At 32.9% G+C, this 24,041-nt stretch overlaps 2 protein-coding genes across 4 annotated transcripts; one reads left to right on the top strand and one right to left on the bottom strand.

Annotated features, from left to right (window-relative positions):
* The first annotated feature begins 8,852 nt into the window (after nucleotides 1–8,852).
* S1P (SITE-1 protease) lies at nucleotides 8,853–15,171 on the top strand. Of its 2 annotated transcripts, none has more exons than XM_011045170.1 (10): nucleotides 8,853–9,553; nucleotides 9,824–9,952; nucleotides 10,058–10,210; nucleotides 10,626–10,742; nucleotides 11,093–11,277; nucleotides 12,057–12,320; nucleotides 12,629–13,697; nucleotides 14,144–14,641; nucleotides 14,727–14,791; nucleotides 14,871–15,171. In XM_011045170.1, the coding sequence occupies exons 1-10, from the start codon at nucleotides 9,044–9,046 to the stop codon at nucleotides 15,070–15,072; spliced, it is 3,192 nt and encodes a 1,063-aa protein (XP_011043472.1). In that variant the 5' UTR covers nucleotides 8,853–9,043; the 3' UTR covers nucleotides 15,073–15,171. The 2 variants fall into 2 exon arrangements, with proteins under 2 accessions (XP_011043472.1, XP_011043471.1); XM_011045169.1 differs by having other exon boundaries at nucleotides 8,854–9,553; nucleotides 14,727–14,787.
* Nucleotides 15,172–18,403: 3,232 nt separating this feature from the next.
* Nucleotides 18,404–22,907, bottom strand: PERK1 (proline extensin-like receptor kinase 1). 2 transcript variants are annotated; one of them, XM_011045168.1, is made up of 9 exons: nucleotides 22,446–22,907; nucleotides 22,148–22,412; nucleotides 20,859–21,425; nucleotides 20,511–20,597; nucleotides 20,333–20,403; nucleotides 20,052–20,128; nucleotides 19,452–19,599; nucleotides 19,135–19,296; nucleotides 18,404–18,939 (listed from the first exon to the last, which is right to left on the bottom strand). In XM_011045168.1, the coding sequence occupies exons 1-9, from the start codon at nucleotides 22,722–22,724 to the stop codon at nucleotides 18,631–18,633; spliced, it is 1,965 nt and encodes a 654-aa protein (XP_011043470.1). In that variant the 5' UTR covers nucleotides 22,725–22,907; the 3' UTR covers nucleotides 18,404–18,630. The 2 variants fall into 2 exon arrangements, with proteins under 2 accessions (XP_011043470.1, XP_011043469.1); XM_011045167.1 differs by having other exon boundaries at nucleotides 22,148–22,907.
* Between the last annotated feature and the right edge of the window lie 1,134 nt (nucleotides 22,908–24,041).

Below are 24,041 nucleotides of genomic sequence, written 5' to 3'. Positions count from 1 at the left end.
CTTGAGGTGAGATATTGATGTACCATTGTTTCCTACAATAATAAGGTCATCAACATAAACAATAACTATTATTTTAGTCACTGGTCCAAGATGAACAAATAAAGAAGAGTCTGCATTACTTCATTTAAAGGCGATGTCTTCAAGAACAACACTCAATTTTACATGCCAAACTCATGGAGATTGCTTCAACCTATAAATGGATTTGTGAATCCAACACACTAAGTTACATCTGAATTTTGAGGGTGACCGGAGGGCAACTTCATGTAGATTTTTTCTTTAAGTTTTCATTACAAAAAGGCATTATTGACATCCATTGAACACATCAACCATCTATTATTCACAGCCATTAAGAGTAAAACACGATCAGTATTCATTTTCGCAACAGGTGCAAAAGTTTCCTCGTAATCTACGCCAAAGGTTTTAGTATAACCCTAAGCCACAAGATATGCCTTGTATCTGTCAATAGACCTATCTAAGTTGAACTTTATTTTATACAATTAGCGATTACCTACAATATGCTTATCCTTAGAAAGTTTGACAACACTCCAGATTTTGTTTTGATCAAGAGCTTACAGCTCATTTTGTGAATTTACCTCTAGAAAATTTTATGATTTAAACACATCAGAGATAGTAATAAAAAAGACAGTATATTCAATTAAGAGATATTTATATGTAAGGCAATTAGAGATAGGATATCTTATTGCATAAGTTACAAAGTCTTATAACTTTATTGGAGGAGCACGATGACGGATTGGATTCCTATAAGGTTGTGGAAGAGGATAATAATTAGCAAGATTACCCTCAAAATTTCCCTCAAAATTCATGGTAATAGAATAACAAAGGGGTGATGAGAAGACTGATCAACAAAACCATCTTCAGAGTCTAAGATGATAAGAATAACAATTATTGAGTCAACATGCATATCTGTAGTTGTGGTAGACAAGTGTCTATCGTGATTATTACTATAATCAATTTTGAAATATGTAGGGCTATGTTCAAAGTATGCATTAGAAGAACTAACGTTCCCTTTATTTATAGTTATACCATTTAGGAAAGAAAAAGTATTGTCTACATTAAATATTGTATCTAAAGCAGAGGCCAAGTTTCTAGAATTAGCATTCGATAAGGAAAATAATTTTGTCAAGTCTTATTGGTGATTTATGTTAAAGTATAAAGAACTTTCTTCAAATCGGACGTCTTTTGATAGAAACAATCTTTTAAAAAAAGGATGGTAGCATTTATACACCTTTTGTATTGAGAAGTAATCGAATAAAACATATTTAGCGGCCCTTAGATCAGGCTTGTCCTAATGTGAAGTTTGTATATGAATAAAACAAGTGCAACCAAACACTCACAAGTGAGATAGATCAGGTGATTGTTTTTATAAGACTTCAAAAGGTGATTTAAATTGTAAACACTTGGCTAGGTAACTGATTGATTAGATATGCTACAGATAACACTCTGTGAGACCAAAATAATTTAGAAACATGCATGTGGATCATTAATGCTTTATTTTTTTTTTCAATGAGTCTCTATTTTTATACTTAGCTACTCCATTTTATTGAGGTGTGCTAACACAGCTTGACCGATGTAAAATGTCATGAATAGCTAGATATTGTGTCATATTTTTTACATGTATTTAGTGTCATTATCAGATCGAAGAATTTTTATATTTGTAGAAAATTAAGTCATGACCATCATTTGAAAATTTTAAAAAACACGCACAACTTTAATCTTGAATTTTAAGAGATAAATCCATGTAATACGAGAGAAATCATCCACAAAGAAAACAAAATATTTATAACCATAAAAAGATTCAATAGTTGGTCCCTAAACACTAGAATGAATGATATCAAACATCCTATTTGCTCTAGATGATGAAAACATAAAAGGAAGTCTAGTAGACTTAGATAAATGACATGTATCTCATGGAATATTTTTTATATCCAAATTAGACATTAATTTTATAAGGACGATGTTTAAGGGGTGAACTAAGCTTTTATGCCATAAAAGTTGCTCATGATGAAACAAAGAAAAAATATAAACTTGATGATATTTGTTGTTCTAAGAATGACTCAAAAAATAGTAAAACCCTTTGAAAAATAAACATTCACCAATCATCTTTTTAGTGATAAGGCGCTAAAAAAACTTGTTGAGAGTCAAATATAACAATACAATATAGTGTTCAAGTGATTTTACCAATGAAAAGTAATTGACATGGAAATAAAGGAACATATAGGACTAAATATTTTATATTATTGGACAATAATTTAATCTTTCCTTTACCTTTGATAGAAACATGTTTTTCATTGGCAATAAACATATGAGTTGGAGAAGAAAACCATTAAAAATTATATAAGTTGGTCATTTTATTAGTTATATTATCAATAACACCTGAATCAATGATCCATAAATCAGCACAGTACTAGCTACCAAGGCACTGAGAATACCTGCTATGTTTTCTTGCAGGATGTAAGCAGAGTTTGCAACGAAACCTACAAACTTATTAAAAACACTAAATAATGAGAGATAAAGGTTGTCATGACAGTATCACCTCTTTTTTTTTCTTAAGATAGATAGCAAAATCGTTGATGAGGGCAAATAGATAAATGAAAAAAATCTCAACATTACTAGGAAGAGATTTGGTAAAGTGACAACAATAGCAATATGGGCTTTATGTTTATAGCCCTTTTGAGATTTATTCTTCTTTTCAAAATTCAATTTTAGCTCTGGATAAAGAATTTAACACCTCTCAATAGAATGACCAATATTATAACAATGATGGCATTTTAAGTCAAGTCGTTTGCTTTTATAAGATTTGTCATTGTTCATTGTTCTATTAATAGCATAAACACAAGTTTCTGATAAAGGGATTTTAGAGTCAGAATTCATAATATTTTTATAGGCTTCTTCTCGTTAAATAGTAATACACACACTAGTAAGAGATAGAAGATCAAGATTCATGAGGATCTTACTACAAAGATCTTCATATTCTAAATTGAGGCTAGCGAACAATTGGAAGATCTTGTCCTCCTCTTCACGTTTCCTTAATTATGTTGCATCAGCCATATAAGGATAATATAGTACAAGTTCACTCCACATACCTTTTAGGATCCCAAGTAATTGGACATAAGTCTTTTCATCTTGCTGCAGATTAGCAAGATTTTTATTGATTTGAAAAACATAAGGTGCATTGTTCTGATTTACATACATCTCTTTCGCAGCTTCCCATAGTTCCAAGAAAGATTTTGAGTAACTGAATATTTCAGCAATATAATTTTTCATAGAATTAAGTAACTAAGACATAACAAGTTGGTTTTTGTATTATCAGGCATCATAAGTTGGTGAAAGAGACACGAGAGGCTTAATATGGCCATAAATAGCCAAATTTGGATTTTCCACCAAGAGTAATTATCACAGCTTTTAACCAAAAAAGATAATTAAATTCATTTTATAAAACTGAACCTAAACATTGATTAGGATTTGGCTTTCTTTCCAGCATATTGTAGGATTTATTAGTGCTATCAGCACCATCAATGTTGAACAGGTCTTTCATAGAAATTTCAACTAATAATCAAGGTTTGAAATTAGCAAGGTATCAACACCATCAATGTTGAACGGGTCTTTTATAAAAATTTCTACTAATAATCAAGGTTTGAAATTAGCAAGGTATTAGGAACCTACTCTAATACCATGAAGAAACAAAGAAGAGAAATGAATCTTGTTTTATGTTTTATATTACAACAATTATATATATATATATATATATATATATATATATATATATATATATATATATATATATATATATATATATATATAACACATAATGAGGAAAGATAATGACTATTAAAACTAAAACTTTACAATGCAACGATGAAGGATGATGGCTATTAAAACTAAAACTCTATAATTTACAATCAGTGTTGGAGTCGGATTCTACAATTTGTGTGTAAGATATCTATGTTGCAGAAAGAGTCTATGTTGGAATCAAAATTAATATGTTGCTTTCCTCTAATAATTATATATATTATATGTCTATTTAAAAATATTTTACTCATTTGAAAAACGAAGGCATATAATGAAAAAGAGAGAAAAGAAAAAAAAGAAAAGAAAAATGAAAGTTGAGGATAAGGGTTTATAAGGTAAGATCTAGAGGTTTTTATACTTAATTCTATTGGATGACTTAAGATAATTGATGTTTTAGGGTTTTAGTTTGGCTTAAAATAATTAATATAAAGACTAAAGTTATGAGTTTTTGAGGAATAAGTTGAAAATTTTAAAGGATCTAAATTTCGGAAGAATGGCTTATCAGGATTCTAAAATCCTAATCAATTGGTCAAGTAGTTTATCTGAATTGGTTGACTGGTTGGTCAATTTAGTCGACTAGTTGGTCGATCAATAAGGATTGATCGGTTCAATTAGGTTTGGTTAGTTTTGGTAATGCCTATGATCAATCATACAGATTCGTTTCAGCTTTATTTCTAGTAATTTAAAAATATTGGTGGAATAGCATAATGTTTGGGAGAAAAATTGTGTTTTATTCGGAGTTTGTGGAAGGCCTGAGAAAGACAAAATTGAGGCCAGAGTTTGACCTAAAAGCATGAAAAAATAAAGAAAAAAAGCAAACTTTTAGAGATTTTATGAAAGAAAAAAGGTATTGTTTTAAACCCATATATAAAACAACATTGTTTTATGCTTTTTTTTCTAGCGAAATATATTATTTTATTTAAACTTTTTTTTTTAACATGAAATGAAGTTGTTTTGATATAAACAATTTTTTTATGTTTTTGTAGAGGTCCTTTAATTTCTAAGCTTTTTTTTTTTACTTGTTCTTTGGATCTTCAGGTTTATTTTTTATTTTTTTACTTTCAGCCAATTTGAACCTTTCTCTTAATATTGACTTTCAATTTCATCCAAGATTGCATTAAAACAGTCCTTGCATACTATAATATTTTTCAATTTAGTCCTTGACTCTTTAATTTTCAATTATTTAGCTAATTGTAACTAATTTTTCAACATTTCTTCTTAACTACATAGTTTTCTTCTTCTTTTCTTTATTCTTTTCATTTTTCTTTGATTGAAATATTTTTTTCTCTTTTTTTTGCCTTTTGTTTATATATTTGAAAGGGGTTAGAAAATGAGTTATGATAATATATTTTTATATTTTTGGAATTTATTAAAAATATGTTAAGGTTGTATGCCTCAACTTTCTTAGTTTTCTTTTTCTTTTGAAATTAAGTCATTTAATTTGAGTAAATATTCTCTTTTAATTTTAAGATTATATATTTTATTAATTATCTCAAGTATAATCCTTTAATTTATAAATTTGTTTGAAAGGACGAACTTCATTGTGGATCAAAACTGTAATTATAATTATCTTGTTCTTTTTATATACCACAATATATTTGTTTTGACTCTTTTTTAATTATAAATATATGTTCATTTGAATCTTTCTTGGTATCTTCATTACTATTAAAATTTAATAATAAACTGAGATGTCGGTTTTTAATTTTAGATTTTATCTCTATTTCTAATTCTTGCATTTGCCTTTTCATTTTACATTAACTTTTGTAATGACCTTTTTACCACACTTGTAACATATTGGTTCCTTTTTTATTTTTTTATTTAATATATATATATATATATATATATATATATATCTTATTAGTTTGGTGTGGATTGTAAGATTTATTATGAGGTTTCATTGATAACTAGTTTTATATTTTTGTTTTTGTTTTTGTTTTATCAAATGGCTATTAGAGTTTCATATCTATATTGTGTATCATAATTCTTTTATACTTTCTTTAAAAAAAATTTTTTCACTTTTTCTTTGAATTTGAGATCAACACATAAAGCTAGTCTTTCATTATTATGAATAATTAAATCATCATATAATAAACTTTCATAAGGGATTATACCTCTACAAAGACTTCTAAATTGTGCCCTAACCTTTTCCACAAATAATTTAGGAAGTTTTGCTAGAAACTTTTCTTTCCAAAACTTTTGATAAAAATATCTCTTTATATCATCTAAAGTCTTGATGCTTTAGAAATGTTAAATTCAATAAGATTTCAAAATATATTTTTTTTAATTACTGAAGGTGTCCTATAAGATATTTTATTATTGTAAATATTAATATTGATATTGCATTTTTTTTCTAAATACTTTTCTTAAAATTAAGATTTCGAAATACTTTTATTAAAGTTAGTGAATCAATGAGCTACCTTTTTATCCATCTTTATTTGAATTTAATTGCAATTTCAGTCATGGTAATTAATTTCTTGAAGAGTATTAATTATATTATCTTCACTTTCAACGTCAATATTTCATTATACAAACTATAATTATAATAATTTTGAATCTTTGGTTTTTGATATTGGAGTCTTGATCCTTTAATTTCGTTAATGGTTAATTAATTCTTCTCTAAATTGTTTTGTCAATGCGTCAATGTCATTTTAAGGATTGGCTTGAGTACCTTTTAATTAATGACAAATTAAAGTTTGTGATTCTGAATCTATAAGTTTTTTAGTTATAATGTTAAGAAACAAAGTTAATATTTGAACATTTACAATTTTTGAAGGTATAAATAAAGGTTTAGCGATGGACTCTATATATACATTAAAAGGAAGATAATATATGATTGATGAGTTATATAGGATATTAGATATTTTACCGTGCTTTATCATGGATTAGAAATTAAAAAAAATAAAAAATTTATATATATAGGTTTTTTCAATATATTTTTGTAGTTAAAAAAATATATGAAAATAAAAAAATTTATACATACAAAGACTCAAATAAATCGAGAACTATATATATTAATAAATAAATAAAACATAAATGATAACTAAAAATAAAAATAAAAAATTAAAAAATATAAATAAATCAAGATATTTAATTTTGCAAGTTAAGATATTTATCCAGTTGTGTTTCTTAATTTATTTTATTAAAATAATTTTTTTATTTAAGCAAATAATAATAAAAATACAAATTAAATTAAATTAATTGAATAAATTAAAAGAAAAAAGAATATTATGCACATATTATAAATATTATCTGAAAATAATTTTTTTACTTTAAAAAATAAAGTTTTTTTTTTACAAAAGATAAAGAAAACATTATAGATGAATCACAAAAACTCTTCAAAATTTAAATATATAACAAAAAAATAATAGTTACTTAAAAAATATATTCTAAACAAAATAAAAAAAAGGGTATTGATCTAAATACAAATAAAAAAAATAGAAAAAAAACTATATGAATAAATTAATTTAAAAATAAAAAAATAATAATTTTTAAAAAATAGAAAAGGTCGGGTGCTGCTAAGCCTGATCTATTTTATCATGGCCCAGACGCTGACTTTTATTTGTTTTTCATTTCAATTGGGTCTATATTTTTTTAAAACAAAAAATTAAACAATATATCATCTTATTTGCCCTATTTCTTCCACTATAGTAGCTGAAAAATTAAAATTTATTTTTCTTATAAAAAAACCTTTTTTAAATGCTTTTTTACCTAAAACATCTACAAACCACCTTAGAAACTATGAAAAATCTATTTATATTCTCTAAAAATCAAAAGTAACAAAAAATAAAATAAAAAAATTGAATTCAGATTTGACATAACCATTTGACCCGAACTTTAAAGATATAAAACACCTAATATGAACTCATCATCGAACATAACCATTTGACCTGAATATCAACTGTTTTGATGGTCTAAATCAATATTAATAATTTTTTTTTATTGTTGGAATTTAGCGACTTCTCTCTCTCATATCTCTTAAGTAGAGGCTAAAAAATAACAAAAATAAATTTTTGTATCAGAATTTAATTTGAAAAAAATTGAGCACCAAAATCGTATAATTTGCATTGTTTCTAAAGTTAGAGGGCTAAAATGTATTTTTCCTAAAACTTTTGTGACACCACCCATTTTTAATGTCTTTTTAATTTTGGTTTTTATTCTTTAAATTCCATCTTGTCTAAGAAATCAAAATTAATTAGCATTTAATTAGAATCAAATTATCTAAAATAAAAATTTAAGGATCAAAATATTTTTTTTAAAATTAAACAGAGTTATCCAAAGTGTTTTGAAAGGAAATGAACAATATCGGCCGCACAATATTTACCCCATACATTTTAGTTTTTAAATAATTAATTTTATTATTTATAATTATTGAGAAACTGTATAAGTTACTTTATTATGTGAGATTGTACAGAATTAATATCTTTTCGTGAGCTTTGAGCATTTGAATCAATTTTTGATGATTTAAAATGAGTTGATGTTATTTTTGTATGATAAAAATCTTTTTTTTTTTGTTCAGAAGAGATGCATATAGTTAATATGATTATTTGAAATTATATATAGTTTTGCTCAGCTGTAATTTGAATATTTAGTTAACTGAGTTGAAATTTAGGTTTTTTGTTTAGATTAGATTAATATATTTCATAATGTAATAACATTTTAAAAATAATAATAATTATTAATACTATATAGTATAGACTTTTCCCTAGACTTTATGCTTATTTAACATTATATTTTTTTTTTAAATTATTTTTTACTTGAAAACATCAAATTAATATTTTTTAGTATTTTTTATAATTTCAATATACTCATTTAAAAAATATTATTATAATATATTTTTAATTAAAAATATTTTTAAAAAATGCACAACACTGGAATACAAAATACACACTTTAGTTTGAAACGAATATATATATATATATATATATATATATATATATATATATATAATGGTTGTTTTTTATTTTGAAATTAAAAATAAAAAATAAAAAATAAAAAAGTTTGTTCGTCAAAACGACAATAAAACAGGTTATTAGAATTCTTATACAAAAGCAACACAGAAGACAAACTGCAGCTGAAAAATCTTACGCTTTCTGATCAGATTCAACACACAAAAAAAACCAACTCACTCTCACCCTCCCCCCCTCTCTCTCTGCGGTTGGGTTTCTCAGATGAGGGAATTTAACCGCCAAATCGAACATCCATTATCAACCTCATCACTGACAAAACCACCCCGATGAAAATAAAAATCATGATCGGCCATCATAATCTCTCAACATTTCCATTCAAGTCCTCTTTGTTTTTAGCTCTCCTTTCCCTTTCTCTCTTCCATCTTTTCTCCAGCCCCTCTCCCATTTCCCAAACCCTAGCCCCCCAAAACTACATAGTCCGTTTCAAAGACTACGAGAAATCGGATCATCACCGTCGCTATTTAGAATCGAGAGTCAAATCGGACGGCTGGAAATGGATCGAGAGGAGGAATCCGGCGATGGACTATGCCACGGATTTCGGAGTGTTGGCGATCCAGAACGAGAGAGTGATTGGAGAGATTGAGAGGTTGGAGATGGTGAAAGATGTGAACTTGGATATTAGTTATACGAAAAGGGATTTGCTTGGTTTTGTTGATGGCGAGAAACGACCTGGCAAGATGTTTACTTCCATGTCATTTAGTGACGCTGAAGAGAGTTATGCTGTGGCCCAGACCAGTAATTCTTCTATTCATTGGGGTCGCCAACTTTTAGGGCAGGTATTGTCAGGGTTTTATTTTTATTCTTCTTCATGGCTGTTTTTTATTTAATGCATTATTGTAGTTAATGTCTGTAGCTGTAAGTGATTTTGCTCCTATACAACGACGCAAGGCTTAACTATGAAAAAAGTTTTTTTTTTTTTCGGGTGATTGGAAGTGGAAAGTGAATTTGAAGGATTTCAGATGGGCCATTATCTGCCACCCAAAGTTTTCTTTAGACCCTTTTCTTGTATTACGATCACTCGCTCATTGTGTTTGTAAGTGTTGCAGAAGTCACAGGTGACTTCCTTGTTTGGAGCAGATGTTCTTTGGTCAAAAGGGTTTACTGGTCATAAAGTCAAAATGGCTATTTTTGATACTGGAATTCGAGCTGATCACCCGCATTTCCGCAATATTAAGGTATAATCTCTGCACAAGCAAGAAAAATAATTAGATTCTGTTTCAATATTATTCCTTTTGGCTGAGAAACTGATACTGATATGTGCTCCCCTGTAATTTTTTTAGGAGCGAACAAACTGGACCAATGAAGATACTTTGAATGACAATCTTGGACATGGAACTTTTGTTGCTGGTGTTATTGCTGGTCAAGATGCAGAGTGTCTTGGTTTTGCACCTGATGCAGAGATTTATGCATTTCGTGTGTTTACAGATGCACAGGTAATGATTGTCATAGGTGTATTTTTCAGCTTATCTTGTTTCTCACCAATGAGATTTGAGAAAGCACATATAATGCTTCGTCTTGTTATTTGCATCTCATTTTATCCCCTAATTGGTTGAAAAGCGCCTTCCCTAATTTGTTCAATTCAAAATGTATTTATATACAATAGAAATGTTAAAAGAAAAGACTGGTGTATCCTGAAGGCTGGAAGGATTCCCCTCTAGATTAGATGTTTCTTATTCAATCTTATACATTTATAAGCTATAGACGAGTAAATAAGCATTGCTTTGAGAAATTATTTAATTCTGTCTGAAGTATATCTTTCAAGCTTCACTTTAAACTTAACATCCTTAAGTTTAATTGCTCTGTAAAATGTGGCAAGATTATGAGAAATTTTTATTCAGCCTATTGCAGGTATCTTACACATCATGGTTCCTTGATGCATTTAATTATGCTATTGCAATCAATATGGATGTGCTAAATTTGAGCATCGGTGGACCTGATTTCTTGGATCTACCATTTGTTGAGAAGGTAAGATTCGTCTTGCCTGCTTATTTCAGGTTTTTGCTATTTGGCATGATTCATATAATTATTCTGTTTGCTATGTGAAGCAATGATTCACTTGTCCTCATGTCCATTTCCAACTGACCAACTGCACATGTCCTTTAAATAACTGTCTTGATAGAGCTAAATCTTGTGCCTTACTGCCACCACTATTGTGTGACCCATTTTCCCAGCTGGCAAGGGATCACTTTTTAGATTTGCCATCTTTTGTGGTGACTTCATTCACAAAGTCTTGTGGGGGCAACTTCTGAAATTTTTGTTGGTAATCAATACTGACAGTGATTCTTCTACTTGATTGTTTGTTACTTATTGATCAGGTCTGGGAAATAACAGCTAATAACATCATTATGGTTTCTGCTATTGGAAATGATGGACCTCTTTATGGAACATTAAACAATCCAGCAGACCAATGTGATGTTATCGGTGTTGGCGGCATAGATTACAGCGATCACATAGCCCCATTTTCTTCGCGTGGCATGAGCACTTGGGAGATTCCTCATGGGTAAACTATTATTCAGACAACTTTTGGTTTTGGTTGCCTTGTTATATATTTGTATTTTTGCTTTTCTTCTTGGAAACTGCAATAACTATTTTATAAATCAATTTTTTCTAATAATATCGTATGAAATATCTATGTTTGGGTTCTTCTAAACATGCACTGAGCAAGAATGTGATGAAAAAAGGAAAGACAATCCTGCTTATCATGGAGCAGATTTTGAGCTTTCTTTGAGTTCAAGATCCGCTTCAATTCTGATCCATCTCTGCATCAGATACTGAATCCAAACGGGAGCAGAAATAGGGGGAGGAGGGTGTGCATCTATTCCACCTGGCCCTTTCTAATCCCTTGGGTTTTCACAGTTCATCCCCTTTCATAACGAGGATTCAAATCTACATTCACAATCTGTCTCATAATGACTTAGCCTTTCCCCAACCTATATATATATATATATATATATATATTTGCATGCACAAGTATGTGTTGTGTCGTTGAACCGAAGAGTCTCAAAGTCACTTATTTTCACGTTGCCCAATTGTGAAGGAAACATGTTGCATGTAATTTTCTAGGTCATGCTATTCGATCTCTAATGGCCCACCTTGTTTTTTTTTTCCCTGTTGGAAGAGGTCATGAAGAGTTAGCTCTTGGAGTATGACTTTTTCTCCAATTTGCTTCTGTAATTCTTTCCAGCTGTTGGAATAATTTTCATTTGAAAAAATTCTGTATGGGCTTGCTTGTTATGTGGACGGATGATTGAACTCTAACTATTTAAATTTTCTGTACAGCTACGGTCGTGTGAAGCCCGATGTTGTTGCATATGGACGGGAGATCATGGGATCCAAGATAAGCACTGGTTGTAAAAGTTTATCAGGGACTAGCGTGGCTAGTCCTGTGGTTGCTGGTGTGGTATGCCTACTTGTCAGTGTTATTCCTGAAAGTGCTCGTAAGGACATTCTGAATCCAGCAAGCATGAAACAAGCTTTGGTTGAGGGGGCTGCTAAGCTCGCTGGTCCGAATATGTATGAGCAGGGTGCTGGAAGAGTTGATCTGTAAGTTTTTTTTTATGTGCAGACTTTATTTCTTTGTTAGTCCTGCTATTATTACATTTATTTTTCATGCATCAGAGGTTTCTAGTTGATGAAATTAAGGATGTTGTTGGGTAGAGTAAAGCTCATTAGAAAAACCTTGAATGCAGTTCTTGTGTTTTTTATTTTCGTATCTTGCCTTATTTTTTAATTGAAACCAATAGAAAGTTTTCTATTAATTATCATCTGTTCCTGAGTTTGTCTGGTTTTTGCTAATAGTTATCACAGGATTCTGTCAGTATCACTGCTTCTAACTGTTTTTTCTCTGTCAGATTAGAATCATATGAAATCCTGAAGGGTTACCAACCTCGGGCAAGCATCTTTCCAAGTGTTCTTGATTTTACAGATTGCCCTTATTCCTGGCCCTTTTGTCGTCAACCACTTTATGCAGGTGCTATGCCTGTTATGTTTAATGCCACCATTCTGAATGGAATGGGTGTCATTGGCTATATTGAAAGTGCGCCAACATGGCATCCTGCAGAGGAAGAAGGAAATCTTCTAAGCATTCACTTTACTTATTCAGAAGTTATCTGGCCTTGGACTGGTTATTTAGCATTGCACATGCAAATCAAGGAAGAAGGTGCGCAGTTCTCTGGGCAGATTGAGGGTAATATAACTCTTAGGGTGTTTAGTCCTCCATCTCCGGGTGAGAAGGGCCCTCGAAGCAGCACTTGTGTGCTTCAGCTGAAACTAAAAGTGGTTCCCACTCCACCAAGACAGAAGCGTGTTTTGTGGGATCAATTTCACAACATTAAATACCCTCCTGGATATATTCCAAGAGACTCTTTGGATGTTCGCAATGATATCCTTGACTGGCATGGGGATCACCTGCATACAAATTTTCATATCATGTTCAACATGTTACGAGATGCTGGGTACTATGTTGAAACTCTTGGTTCGCCTTTCACATGCTTTGATGCTCGCCAATATGGGACACTGCTGCTAGTGGATCTTGAGGATGAATACTTTCAAGAAGAAATCGAGAAACTAAGAGATGATGTTGTCAGTACTGGATTGGGATTAGCTGTTTTTGCAGAATGGTATAACATGGATACAATGGTGAAAATGCGATTCTTTGATGATAATACAAGGAGCTGGTGGACTCCTGTTACTGGAGGTGCGAATATCCCAGCATTGAATGATCTTCTGGCCCCATTTGGGATCGCTTTTGGAGATAAGATTCTGAATGGGGATTTTTCCATTGATGGAGAGCAAAGTCGATACGCATCTGGAACTGATATTGTGAGGTTTCCAAGAGGTGGGTATACTCACGGTTTTCCCTTCCTGGATAGCTCAGAAAGTGGGGCCACCCAAAATGTGTTAACTTCGGGCACGACCAAGGTAAAATTCATGATCTTCACTTTGTAGTTTGTGCGATGTGTTCTTCCCAGGGAACTATTATTGAGACAAATTTTAGTTTGACAATTTTTTTTTCCTCGCTGAGTAGTGGGGTATCTGCGGGTCCTCCTTTTGGGCCCCCATAACTTGTCCTCTAGCCCTTGTGTTGACAAGAGCGCATGTTGTTCTTTTAGGAGGACGTTTCATGACTCGTGGCCCACAAGAATTAGAAATTACACTAGCTATTCAAGGGTAGGATTTGAACCCAAGACCTCCCAATGACTTAATCATAGTCCTTATCATTTGTATATTTTGGGCCATGATAATCTAGCAGTTCCCTTTTTCGGCCAATTTCCAATTTCATTGTGTCAGACGCTGTCAAATGCTGTAGGACCCTCCAACAGACATGATAAGTGTTCATTTATTTATGGCGTCTGTTATAACTGCAGGCAGACTCTTCAATTCTTGGCCTTGTAGAGGTGGGAGAAGGACGCATAGCAGTTTATGGAGACTCCAACTGTCTGGATAGCAGCCATATGGTCACTAACTGTTACTGGCTCCTGAAGAAAATACTGGATTTCACAAGCAGGAACATTAGAGATCCATTGTTGTTCCCAGTTTCAGCTAAAAAAGATGCGGCCCTATTTGTAGATGACAATCAATTACCTACTCGTCGTACTGATGTAAATTTCTCATCATATTCTGCTGTTGTGGGGAAGGATTTAATCTGCAAGAGTGACTCCAGATTTGAAGTATGGGGAACTAAGGGATACAATCTACATGTTAGGGGAAGGAATAGAAGACTTCCAGGCTATCCTCTTATAGATCTGGGGAGGGGTTTGAATTCTACCATTGATACTTCCAATTTGAGGCGTCCAAAGGACACTCAGAAAAATAAGGTTGACTCGTTGGGAAACAGGACTTGGGGCATGCTCTCCAGGGATGAGGTAAAATATGAACATTTTGTTTCTCTTCCCATATCTTGTTGTGCGGATGGTTGTGACTATCTCTATTTCCATTTTTCGTTTGCAGGCTGATGTACCAGTGCTAGTAGCTAGTCATTGGCTCCTACCTGCAGCAGTAGCAATTACTGGTCAGTGAACATCATTAAATAGGTAAATTTGAAGAACATTTTGAGGTTTTCATTGTATATTTGACTTGCATTTTGCTTTTTAGGCCTTTTGTTGTTGAGCATTTGGCACATTCGGCAAAGGCGGCGAAGGAGGAGGAGAGGGTCAGGTTCCGGCCGACTTGGCAATTTATAGCTAAAAGAACAATCATTTTGATAACTTCTCTCCTATTTTCTCGCAATCTGAACTTTTTTTTTTTTAACTGTAACGTTGTTACGAAATTGAGCGTGCTGTTGCCGGCATCATAGTAGAATTTAGTTGTATTTGCTGTAGAATTAATATTATACTTTTGGTCTGGATGCTTGCAGTGCCACAAATTTTTAAAGTAATGAAATCACCATTTCACCAAAGAGTTGATCGAGTTTTACCTTGTGTTAAAAAAATATATATATATATGTTATCAAGATTGATTTAACGCTTTTTGTATAAACAGAAAAATCCTGTATTTATGAATAATTTTATCTGATTGTTCTCAGCTTTTTATTTAATGAACTAGGCTGCTAATAATTAAAAAAATATTAATTTTTATTTGTTATTTTTTATGTGAATATTTATTTTTATTTTATAATTAAATAAAAAAAGATTTTACAATTTAAAGTTGTAAAACTTGTTTGTGCACATGGCCTAGATCATAGATCATAGGTTAGGTAGTGGGATGGATGAATTTATTCTGGATAATTTGGGTTAATTTAAAATATTATTATTTTAATATTTTAAAAAAACTAAAATAATGTTACTATAAACTTAAAAAAAAAAAAAGGATTAAATCAAGTTTTGATTAGGTTAACCAAGTTAAAAGAAAATCTATTTAGTTAAATTTTATTTAATTTTAATTTAAAAATTTGGTCAAATCAAGACAAGATTAACAAGTTCATAGGTTAACTCATTAGGTTAAACCATGTATAATAATTTTATTAATTTTATCAAATAGTTTCTTGTGATAGCTTTTATTATAATAAACCAAAACATTTATTATCAAATAGTTTCTTTTCAACTTTTTTATCTAATAAATTTAGTCATCATTTATTTAATATCTATTTATTTTACTTTCTTTAATATATAGTGGGTCCATTATGTGCTCTTTCAGAACCACATGTGTCTTTGGCAATATGGTAAATAAAACATACCCGAAGAGTCCATGGATGTCTTAAAATGCAGGGTCTGGCCCATATAGTTAAAGAACTATATAGACTTTATCATTACTTGTTTCCCATGATCTATCAAAAGTAAAAGTAGCACCTTCCCCTCAGCTAAACAAAATTATTAATAATAATAATAAATACTCTCTTGACTTATATTTACCATTCTTTTCTCCAGAAATTATCTCTTAACCAGATTTTTATACTTGCCTGCTTCTCAAATAATAAGATAAATTAAAAAAAGAAAACATGAAATTGATCAAAGGTCTACATTAAACATATTTAAGAAATAACGATTAAATTCAAAGATTTTGAAACCACAATAATTTATTAATTAATTGTATTAAACTAAAAGAATTAAATGGGGATTGAGAAGGTGACAAATCTCAATTAATTTATCCGGTATAATTAGTTACGCCAATCTCTAGAGGACTGCGATTATACTTCGAAGGGCATTACACCTCATAAAAAATCAAATCAAGCCCTAGTTGTATATGCTCCATCATATTATTATTTTTCATGTGTTGGTAAACTTAATTATCAAGCTTTTACAAAGATTCATATAAGATTTATATATGTTTTGATATTTTTTAAAATATTTTTTATTTAAAAATATATTAAAATAATATTTTTTTTAAAAAAATATTTTTTACATTAATCTCTTAACCAGACTTTATAATTTCTCGGTACTTATAGTTTTTGGGATGTTTCAGAGTGTAATCACAATTATTTTTTAAAGTATTTTTTACTCGGAAATATATTATAATAATATTTTTTATTTTTAAAACATAATTTTTAACATGAGCATATTAAAATAATTTAAAAATAAAAAAATAATATAAATTTTTATAAAACACAGTTTAAAATGCAATTCCAAATAGAGCCTAAATACCCATTTTAAAAATCATACTTTCACTTTTAGTAATGGTATTCATAGCAAGAAAATATATTAAAGCAAGATATCCAATTATTCCATCTATGAGAAAAACTGGGATACACAATACTCTTGATTTGTTTTCTTCATATTATTGAGAAACTTTTCAACCTCTCATGTCTTAGCATGACCTGTGCTCTTGTCCGAGTTTGATTCGTTTTGTTACCAGGAATATTATTAAATATGTCTCGCGGAATTATTTTAAAAAATAATTTAAAATAAAAAAAAGCAATTCTTTTACAAAAACACTTTCCACCCAAAAAAGCTAACAGTAACTTGTAATTCTCCCACCACAGGACCATTGGTGACAACTGACAGCAGCTTTTCCCTTTTGCTTTCCTTGTTCGTGGGTGTGTGTGTAATCCCTTTCTTTTGAAGGCTTTAATTGTGTGTGTAAAGTGGAATCTGAATAGCCGATGGCCTTGCAATATCACAAGTTGAGCTGTAAAATAGCTGGATTGATCTCATCTGGTGCCTGTTCGCAAAATAATTTTAATGTTCTTCGTATCTTCATTTCCATCTTCACAGCGATGCTCTCTTCCGGGCTTCCGTCTAATATTTGGACCTTTGGCAGTAGGTGCACCAGTCTAACTGCTAGCCAAGACTGTGCCACCTGTTTCCTCCAGAATCCAGCAGGTGCATGCCGTCGTCGTAACGTGGGTGGGGTCACAAAAGCTAGAGTGGTCAACAGCCCAAAAGCTGTCTACTAGCGAGAAAATAATTTTCTATATTGCTGGGAGAAAACCATGCCCCAGTACAAATCATGAGGTGGCGTGGCCATTCTCTCTTTAGCTAATTTGGTGTGACCACTGACCGCCAAGTCATTTTCAACGATTTTGTACGCAACGAAAAACTTGGCCTGACGCTCTGCTCGGTGGGGACTGACTGGCTTTCAAGATTTTGTTTAATGACGACGAGAAGGGAGAAAGTTGATTTATGCAAGAAAGTCCTGGTGAATTATAGGCGCATTCAGACAATACACGTTCAGACAGAAACCTTTGCGGAGCACGTTCAAACTATTGGATGGAATCCGTTTCAAAAGCTGGCCCTGATTCGTCACGCCTGCAGGCTTCAGCAATTGTTTAACAAAAGCCGGAGGCCCTAATCCCCGACCACCCCTTGTTCCATCGCCGATATCAGAAACAGGACCTTGTGCTGTTGATTCAGGTAGGTTGGCTAGTCCCTAATCAGACAGCTAAGCTCGAGCTTACGGAATGAGCTTGATTACAAAGCAAAAGGGACTCGAAACCAGTGCTTACCCTTAGAGCTTCTTCAAGATCTTACTGGACCAAGGACGTCGGCCCCGCAGTGATATTTATTTATTTCTTTAAAAAAACATAGGGGGCATTTTTCTTGCTTTAAAACAGCCTGTATACTTGCGAAAGGCGAAAGGCCAGAAGGGCCGGAGACACCTCTGGCAACCATGCCTCAACAAAATCTAACCTAATGGTTAAACCACAATCCAAGAGAAAGATGATGCACAAAAGGCACGCAAGTGGCTACAAATTTCACAAACTTGCTATCAACATTTAAAGAAAGAATAAAAGAATCAGCCAAGCTGTTTCATTGTTTTCTTGTATGTAAGCACTATTAGATACATGTAGTAAAAACAAACTTCAAAATCAGTAAAAAAAAAAAATTGTGTTTTCGCATCCAAAACATGCCTTCTTGCAATCAATTAATACTAAGAGGAAAAGGGATGGGTCTTTACAGAAAATTAAGGCTGTCAGTTGTCACGAACTTCCACTAAAACCTTTACTAGCCTTCTTCATCTTTCCCATTTCCATTTCGCGGGTGTTCTGGCCTTCACTGCTCGAGCCAGAAGGGTACAAGCCGTATTCACTGGTTGGTCCACTGTACTCACTGCTTGCACCATATTCCTGACTTCCTAATGCCATCTTCCTGAATTTTTTCATGTCCTCATTGTATTGGCTGGTGTCATAGTCTGAACTGCCATATGAACCATAAACTCTGCTATTCCCAGGTCTTATTCCTTCATTAAGATCAGAGAGAGACACATCTCCTTCCAAAGCTCGGACTACCTGCTTGGTTATGAGTTGAAGATATCAATTAGGATAGTTTATACATGACCATGGCCTATATCATCAGACACTTTTTTCAATAAATGGTCTTTGTCCATGTACTAGAGTGAGACAGTATATCAGGAGATCACAAACATCTACCAGGTATTCAGTTTGCTTCTGAAAAGAGTATTTAAGCTTCATTCAACTAATTACCTGACTGGTGCGTGGTCGACGGCGAGCTGAATGACGCACACAAGCAGCCGCACAAGCAACCATGCGAGCCATCTCATTTTGATCATAATTATTTTGCAGCTTTTGATCAACCAGGGTATCGAAGTTTCCATCTTCCAAAGCCCGAGTCAGTAAAGGCCTCGCCTACAAACGCAAATATAGATTGATGTAACATCCAAAACTTTGTCCAATTAGCTGTTTATTTGAAAGCATGTGTATATGTTTGCCAGCGTACATGTTTTATAAGTTTATTCATGCATGTGCGTTTGTAAGACCACATAGGATGAGTTAGAGCTTACCCAATCAACCAAACTGTCCTCCATGAAAGACTGAGTTGAGTCAACAGGTCGACGACCAGTGATCAATTCCAGAAGCATGACCCCAAAGGAGAAAACATCTGATTTGTCTGTTAGTTTTCCACTTGAAGCATATTCCGGAGCCAGATACCTGGATTTAGAAGCACATGAACAACACAGAATTTCCATATTAACAGTCATCCACAGTGATATCTGACCAAAGGAGGTTACACCTCAATAGAAAACGAAACTATAACAACAAATCTTGCCATCATCAAGCCAGCCAGATGAAATGTTAATGAAAATCATAAAGCCCCACAATTCAAGATGGACTATTGCAGCTGGTTTAAAGGTCTCAATGCAAATGCACTGAATGAGACCCAAAACACAGAATTCAAGAAGACTGAATTCTTAAAATTCAAAATGTTTGAACAGTTCTATGAAAACATGATCTACAAAAACAAGAACCACATCATCTGATGACAAGCACTTGGGAAAAGCAAGCAGAAGAAATCAAGGTTGTCATCTGGTTCATCTTTGAAAAATATCAACCAACAAAATTTGTATGTTGTGCGACTAGATTATTAAAGGAGTTTGCCATACCCAAAAGTTCCCATCACCCGAGTGGAGACATGAGTATTGACATCAGAAGAGATCTTTGCTAGTCCAAAATCAGCAACCTGGGAAAAAGGAAAGAAGAGAAAAGGCAATATATCATCTCCATAGCAATTATATCAAAAGGTAGAAATAAAAAAGATCCAATGAGTTCCATTTAAGATTCAAAATAAGGGCAACAAGCCAACAATTACTTTGAACCAAATAAACCTCATTACCAAAGAAACCATATTTCATGGATCAAACAAGCTGGATGCAGCTAATAATACCTTTGCCTCAAACTTGAAATCCAAAAGTATATTAGATGCCTTGATGTCACGATGAATGATTTTAGGATGACCTGCATATAAATATTATGGATCACATTAATAACAACATTGATAGGTGTAGCAGTACAGCTTCATGTGTCCATAAGAGATTGAAGGGCTGGGAGAAGATAAAACTCACAATCTTCATGAAGGTATGCAAGACCTTTTGCAGAACCCAATGCAATTTTTAGTCTCGTAGGCCAATCCATGGTGGGTCGCCCCTTCCCTGAAATGTTTATTTTCTATCAGATACATGCAACCCTAATGCACATGGTGCTTGGTTAAATTGATCTGATTCAGAGTTACTGTGTTGAAACAAATCAACAACACGGTCAAAATACAATTAAAAATAAAACACCCCTCCAACATTCATCATAGAAAAAACAGAAAAAACATAACAGTGCACAAACAGCCACAGGATAAAGGAATTGAAATATTTTTCAGAAAAATTTAACATAAAAGCAGATTACTTGATGGAAGAACATACCATGCAAGTGAAACTCCAAAGTGTTATTTGGAACAAACTCATATACAAGCAATCTATGAGCCCCGGTGATGCAGTATCCAACCAATGAAACAAGATGTTTGTGATGAACCCGGCTAATGATCTCAACTTCTGCCTGAAATTCACGCTCCCCCTGCCCACTTCCTGCCTTTAGCTGCTTGACAGCTACTTCTTTCCCATTTGGAAGAACTCCTCTGTGCACATACCCAAAACCTCCTTGACCAAGGAGATTGGCATCTGAGAATCCATCTGTTGCTCTTGCTAATTCCTCGTAGCTAAATGTGCTCTTAGAGAAACCCAAAGCAATGCCTGGAGAAGGTGGTGGGTATGGGTTTTCCGTACCAGAATAATTGGAGCCAGAGCCACCACTGCTGCTCATGAAAAGTGGCGGAGGAGGTGGTGGGGGCATTGAAACACGCTCTGGAGGAGGTGATGGCCTTGATGCAACGGGTGGTGGAGGAGGGGGGTTTTGCATTGCTGCAACAACACGATCAGGTGGTGGGGGAGCATTTTGTTGCCAATATTGTTGTCTGCCACCATAAGGGTCATCTGGTAATCATCAAGAAATGCTAGAAAATGAGCCACTGAGCACAAAATTACCACTAGAGGGTGACATCAGAAAGTTGAAAGTCAAACAAACTGTCATCTGGTTCTTAATAGCAAAAGAAAATCATCTGGGTTTGCCACAAATTGAAACTTCAAACGCATGAAAAATTGTCAAAGAAAATTTCATCTACAAATGATAAAGTACATCCTCTTTTCCTTCCCTTTCTATTGATATCATGTGTTGTGGATAACACATTCTACGATTATGCAGGGCGTTTTTCTTCACAAATGGATCTCTCCAGACAATCATTTCCACACTAGGAAGCCTTGATTCCAATTACAGATAGCAAAAACATTCAGTAGGGTCACCATTTCGAAGAAAACTATTTAAAAAAATACACGCTAGTCTTGTAATGCAAAATGCCAACTTAAAACATCGACCAGATCAGTGCTTCAATGCAGTCAGAATTTGAATATAAAAAAATCGTCGACGTAAACATTTAAAAATTAGGAAATTAAACCAACATCAAATGTGCATTCAAAGTCATAGAGCAAGTCCCTGAATCTAAGAAATTCAGTAAAACTAAATCTAGAATGAACCCAAAAATGGGTTTTAAGGAGAGAAAAAAGGAAATGTCAAAGCCAAAATTTGTAATAAAGCTAAAAACCCAGTAACCACTTGTAAAATCTCAACAATTTAAAATCTTAAAGGAGAAAAATGTCACCTTTAGGGCCAGGAGGAGGAGGCACATAGTACGCGGCCTCGTCATCACGTCTCCTTCTCTTCCTCTTATTACAGCATATAAAAAACAGACTCACTATCAACAGAATCGCCACTCCCCCAATTGCTATCCCCACTACCACCCCCGTCGAAATTCCTGACGACGTCCCACTTGTCCCGGCTGGGGACGGCGGACTCGTGCTCATCGGCGGTGGGGGACTCGACTTTGATGTCGGAGGCGACGGCGTAGTGGATGAAGGCGGAGAGGGAGTCGACGACGGAGGTGACGGAGTTAATGAGGGGGGCGAGGGTGGAGGCGGTGAGGAGGATGGCGGTGAAGGTGGTGAGGAGGATGGCGGTGACGAGGATGGCGGTGAAGGTGGTGACGCAGCTGGTGGTGGTGGAGGTGTTGAGGCAGGTGCTTGGGCAGAAGGGGTTGGTGGAGGTGGTGGAGAAGTGGGTGGAGGGGCTGCAGGAGTTGCAGGAGTTGTAGGAGGTGGGGTAGATGCTGGTGGAGTCGTGGTGGAAGGAGGTGGAGCCGTCGTATTAGACGGCGGCGACGTGGGAGCAGGAGCTGACATTGTGACAGAGCAGAAGACAACGTATAGCAGGAGATAGCGCTCGTGGTTTTGTTTCTCTCTCTTCTTTCTTTTCTTTTTTTAGAGAGAGAGAGAGAGATAGAGGAGTACTGTGGTGGTTCCTGAAGATATTTGAGATTTGTTGAAGTTAAAATGAGGATTGGAAGTGGAAGGGAAAAAGCTGTTGTCTTCGTTTTCACATCAGAAGAGAAAATACTATTTGCCGTTTCGTTTCGGACAAAAGAGTGTGTGTTGGGACCTACACGGCTGGCCCGCGCTGTGCTTACCTGCTGGTCCTCGCATCCTTTTTCCTCGTTTTTTTGCCCTTCTATTTATATTTTAATTGATCATGTGATTTTTTATTTTTTATTTTTTTATTTTGCAATAAATGAGGTCCTGCGTTGGAATTTTTCCTTTTGGTATATTTGCGCTGTCTGGCATTGACTGCGGGTTTGGATTTGATTGGCTGTTGCTTTGAGATTCTTTTTTATTTGGTAACATGGTGAAAGTATTTTTTAATTAAAATGAAATTTTTTAAAATATAATGCATAAAAATTATAAAAATATTAATTTAATATTTTTAAAAATAAAAAATACTTTATTTTTATTAGATTTTTTTATATTGGTAATCTTTTTTCTCAAAATCAATAAGTATATATCGCCTATTGTTTACTTACCGAAAGGTTTTAACCAGTTAATTTTTTTTCTCCCTTTAGAATGACAAAGGTTTTATAAAATTAAAAAAAAAAAAGGATTATTGCATGTAGATGAAAGATCAACCATTAGATTACCACTGAATTATTGGCTCGTGATTTACTGTGTATTGGTTTAATTGTATTAATATATCTGGAAACTCCTACTTGCTGTCCCAGTAGCCTGCTATTTTACTGCTATTTCTTAATTGTCATGACCTTTTATATTCCTCCAAAATTGTTCACAAAAATTACAAGCACAGCATGTCCTGTATCATCACTAGATGTTATTTCCGTGCATTATCGTGGGCTTGAAATAAATTTTAATTTTTACAAATTATTTAAAATAAAATAAATATTAATTAAAATATTAAAAATTAAATTAAAAATAAAAAGAAGCTAAGAAGCTGGTTTGAAAAATTATAGGATATAATGCAAAAATCAAGGAGAAAAGATCGCTAAAATAAGAAAAAAAAATAATCACTAAAAATAAGCTAGCTTTCTTCTTCACGTGTTACCACTAAATAAAGAAGATACCGAGACCTATCTTGATATTATAATAAGTAATGGTTTGGAAGTATTTTTTATTTAGAAATATATTAAAATAATATTTTTTTTATTTTAAAAA

The sequence above is a fragment of the Populus euphratica genome, unplaced genomic scaffold, assembly GCF_000495115.2.
Source record: "Populus euphratica unplaced genomic scaffold, PopEup_1.0 scaffold135.1, whole genome shotgun sequence".
NCBI lineage: Eukaryota > Viridiplantae > Streptophyta > Magnoliopsida > Malpighiales > Salicaceae > Populus > Populus euphratica.
This window is presented reverse-complemented; position numbering and strand designations above follow the sequence as displayed.

Excerpts from the sequence above, each read along its gene's own strand:
- S1P (XM_011045170.1), top strand. The coding sequence starts at position 9,044 with ATGAAAATAAAAATCATGATCGGCCATCATAATCTCTCAACATTTCCA. Across the intron at positions 10,743-11,092 it reads ATCTACCATTTGTTGAGAAG|GTCTGGGAAATAACAGCTAA; the intron begins GTAAGATTCGTC and ends CTTATTGATCAG. Across the intron at positions 13,698-14,143 it reads TAACTTCGGGCACGACCAAG|GCAGACTCTTCAATTCTTGG; the intron begins GTAAAATTCATG and ends TTATAACTGCAG.
- PERK1 (XM_011045167.1), bottom strand. The coding sequence starts at position 22,724 with ATGTCAGCTCCTGCTCCCACGTCGCCGCCGTCTAATACGACGGCTCCA. Across the intron at positions 20,598-20,858 it reads TTTGGAGTTTCACTTGCATG|GGAAGGGGCGACCCACCATG; the intron begins GTATGTTCTTCC and ends TAAACATTTCAG. Across the intron at positions 19,297-19,451 it reads AGGACAGTTTGGTTGATTGG|GCGAGGCCTTTACTGACTCG; the intron begins GTAAGCTCTAAC and ends TTGCGTTTGTAG.